The sequence below is a fragment of the Aquarana catesbeiana genome, linkage group LG02 (genome assembly GCF_042186555.1).
Source record: "Aquarana catesbeiana isolate 2022-GZ linkage group LG02, ASM4218655v1, whole genome shotgun sequence".
In the NCBI taxonomy this organism is placed as follows: domain Eukaryota; kingdom Metazoa; phylum Chordata; class Amphibia; order Anura; family Ranidae; genus Aquarana; species Aquarana catesbeiana.
Genome location: NC_133325.1, coordinates 38119271 through 38121566, shown reverse-complemented (window position 1 = coordinate 38121566; position 2296 = coordinate 38119271). Strand labels below are relative to the sequence as shown.

The 2296-nt window shown below is 42.9% G+C and overlaps 1 protein-coding gene across 1 annotated transcript; it reads left to right on the top strand.

Moving 5' to 3' along the window:
• The first annotated feature begins 1096 nt into the window (after positions 1 to 1096).
• LOC141126519 (odorant receptor 131-2-like) lies at positions 1097 to 2020 on the top strand. Its single transcript, XM_073612456.1, has one exon. It carries the CDS (start codon positions 1097 to 1099, stop codon positions 2018 to 2020), a length of 924 nt encoding a protein of 307 aa, XP_073468557.1.
• The last annotated feature ends 276 nt before the right edge of the window (positions 2021 to 2296 follow it).

The following is a 2296-nucleotide window of genomic DNA, read 5'->3' as shown; positions in this document are numbered from 1 at the left end:
GAGTGAATTAGAAGCTTTGTGGTGTCATTGGTTAGAAAGGGACGTAGTTTGGAGATGTTGCGGAGGTTAAGTCGGCAAGCTTTGGAAAGTGATTGGATGTGGGGCCGAAAGGAGAGTTCAGAGTCCAGGATAACACCTAGTACCCTGACATGTGGGGACGGGTGGATGGTTGTGCCATTGCTCTTGACAAAGAAGTCAGGGAAAGACATCTCAGACAGAACTGTGATTACAAGGAAAGCCAAAAGCTACAGCTCATGGTGAGAAAGCTCCGGCCAGTGGTCCAGCCAGTAGTCCATGGGGTCATCTCTTTAATAGTGATCACATAAGCCTTAGACCCAAAATGGTTTGTAGGTCTGGCTCAGCAAGGGGCATTTCAGACCTCTACAGAGAGACCATTTCTTTACCACAGAGAACAAAACTCCCATTCTGCTGCTTTCAGCCAATACAGGTTTTTCTATTCAGGATGTAGTTGCTTTTGAAAGAAAACAAACTGTTATGCTACACACGATCGGACTTTCCGACAACAGAACCGTGGATTTTTGTTCGAAGGGTGTTGGCTCCAAATTGTCTTGCATACACACGGTCACACAAATGTTGGCCAACAATTACGAACGTAGTGACGTACAAGAGGTACGTGATATCTCCATTATGAACGCTTAGTTTTACAGGACCGAGCGCTTCCGGCTCGTACTTGATTCCAAGCATGCGTGGACTTTTCTGGGGCGGACTTGTGTACACACGATCGGAAAGCCGACAGCAAACAATTGTTGACGGAAAATTTGAGAATCTGCTAGCCAACATTTCTTGGCGGAAAGTCCGACAACAAATGTCCGATGGAGCGTACACACGGTCGGACTTAAAGCCAACAAGCTCACATCCAACATTTCCCATCTGAAAATCCGATCGTGTGGACACGGCATAAGACTTTGTCCACCTTTGGGTTTGATGCACCAGGAAGGAATTTAGCTGATTTAAACAGAGAGTTCAACTGGGCTTTAAATGATGTTCATGCTCACTCTAATTAGAATTTCTTTCTTTATTTTTTGCATAGAGTTGTGGGATTCCAAAAAACAAGGCAAGTGCAATACTTTCTTCCATGGCGAGCGCTTCTCTTCTTCAAAGCAACATGCTTCAGCTGACCTTCGCTAACAACAAAATTGCCACTTACATTCACTTGACTTTTATATCCTTGATCACTATTTGCCTCTGCTTCTTCTTGTACTTCCTTGTGGTGGTGCTCAGCATCTTCTTCACCAGTCCACCTCTCCGGGAGAATGCTCGTTATGTCCTCTTTGTCTACATGCTTGTGAATGACACGTTTTTTCTCCTGTCTGGTTTCACTTTGATGCTAGGTGCAATATTTTTTCTGTACATGCCGGTACCAGTTTGCTTCATTTTGTCCACAGTTTCATCAATGGCTTTTCGAGTGACCCCAACCACCCTGGCAGCCATGGCACTAGAAAAATATATAGCCATATGTCATCCATTACGACATAAGGAACTGTGCACCCCGCAAAGAGCCAATGTGGCTTTCACCCTCATATGCACGGCACTGATAATTCCAAATGCTGCTGACTTAGGTCTTATGACTTCGTCATATACAAATATATTCAATATTTCTGTCATATGTAGAAAGGAAAACCTGTATGTGAATCCATTTCAAAATTTTTTAAGGTCCCTTAGTCTTGCATTGTGTTTTGTTTTGGTGGCCATTATCATATTATTCACATACATCAAGCTCACGATGGTTGCTCATAGAGTTAGCTCACAGTCTTCTAGTGCCTCCAAAGCCAGGAAAACCATCTTGCTCCACGGCTTTCAGCTACTCCTATGCACAATGTCTTTACTGTCGACATTCACTGAAGCTTTGCCTGCCAGCCAAGCCATATTTTTACCTGGGTTCAACTTCTTTGTGTTTAGTTGTGTGCCAAGGTTCCTCAGTCCAATCATCTATGGAATCCGGGATGAATATTTGAGGAAACTTATTAAGAAGACTTTAACAAGACCCCTTAAATACTAGATGATAATGAGCTGTGGGTAAAATTGTAAGCTTGTCCTGATTTGGCCTTGATGAGCTATATAAAACAGATAGGCTCCTCCGTAAAATGGTACAAAGAAGAATGCAGATATGAAAAAAAATCTGGCCCTTGGTTTTCATGGACTTAACTTCAGCAAATTGGCTGCTATGGTTCTTTTCATTCTTTCTCGTTTTGCTGTCTAATTGCCTAATATATCAAAAATGTGCTAAACTCCGGGAATGTGAAAGAATCTACCCTTGTTGTGGGGCTTCCCTCAA

Coding starts and splice junctions, on each gene's coding strand:
- LOC141126519 (XM_073612456.1), top strand. CDS start 1,097: ATGGCGAGCGCTTCTCTTCTTCAAAGCAACATGCTTCAGCTGACCTTC.